The 1,003-nt window shown below is 30.4% G+C and overlaps 2 protein-coding genes across 2 annotated transcripts in view; one reads left to right on the top strand and one right to left on the bottom strand.

Moving 5' to 3' along the window:
* Window positions 1-1,003, top strand: part of LOC106877509 (uncharacterized) — a 224,977-nt gene that overhangs the window by 77,570 nt on the left and 146,404 nt on the right. The window lies entirely within an intron of this gene.
* Window positions 1-1,003, bottom strand: part of LOC106877512 (atrial natriuretic peptide-converting enzyme) — a 40,284-nt gene that overhangs the window by 12,711 nt on the left and 26,570 nt on the right. The window contains exon 7 of the mRNA XM_014926438.2: window positions 397-517. Within this exon, the coding sequence (XP_014781924.1) occupies window positions 397-517 (121 nt within the window). The remainder of the gene's footprint in view (window positions 1-396; window positions 518-1,003) is intronic.

Raw genomic sequence — 1,003 nt, 5'->3', positions numbered from 1 at the left:
TATATATATATATATATATGCACAATATAAAGTAATATAAGATACAGTAGGATATATAATACCACTTGCTGAAATCAGAACCATTGCTCCAAAAATCACCATAAAAATTACGATAAAGACGCACACGAGCAATGCAATGAACATATGAGAAATAGGGTTACCTTTGCTTTGAATACATCAGTAAATAATGTATATTTCAATACTTATTGATTTCACGCTTTGCATGACAAACATACTCTATGATCTTCAGTTGAAAATAACATTTTAACATCTTGGATTAATTTTTTTCTCAGGAAAATAGCGACCGGCCAGTACTCTTAATAATATATTTTAAAACAATCTAGCGTTTTCTTTTAATTAGTGAGATAGAAAATAGAGTGCCTTCAGTTTTCTTACCTTCTTCCAACATAGGAACACAACTTATTTGCAACATCTGCGGTTTTCAAATTGTTTTCACAAATAGGTTTGTATGAACCATTGTAAAACATTTGCACAGTCATGTTTTCCGCGTATTTAACTGGAAAACAAAATAGGAGTTATATTTAACTCATTAAAACTGAATTTTGATCCATTTGTTAGGCTGCATCATTCAACAGAATATCCGTATATCATTCTTATATCACACACACACACACACACATATATATATATATATATATGTATATATATATCAGGGACGCACCTCCTAAGTAGGCAAGGTAGGCAGTGCCTAACTTGAATAAAATAGATCGATAGCAGCATTTTCCTTTTATGGCAAAATATGCACCTAATTGAATAGAATTATGAAAGTTACTCTGATTGCAATGCATAAAATACAAAATATTCTATTTTCTTTTTGTAGATTAGTTTGGTATAATTCGCCCCTGCTTTTACATCTCTGTATTTAAGCTGCGCATAGTACTGCTGTAGAACAAGCACCGTGTTCACTCCTATAACACCGTTCTATAAAAGCAGAAGTAAATCTGCAATACATATATGTATATATATAATATATAATATATAT

This window comes from Octopus bimaculoides, chromosome 3 (assembly GCF_001194135.2).
Source record: "Octopus bimaculoides isolate UCB-OBI-ISO-001 chromosome 3, ASM119413v2, whole genome shotgun sequence".
Classification (NCBI taxonomy): Eukaryota; Metazoa; Mollusca; class Cephalopoda; order Octopoda; family Octopodidae; genus Octopus; species Octopus bimaculoides.
The sequence above is the reverse complement of the archived record's forward strand: the minus strand, read 5'-3'. Positions and strand labels throughout refer to the sequence as shown.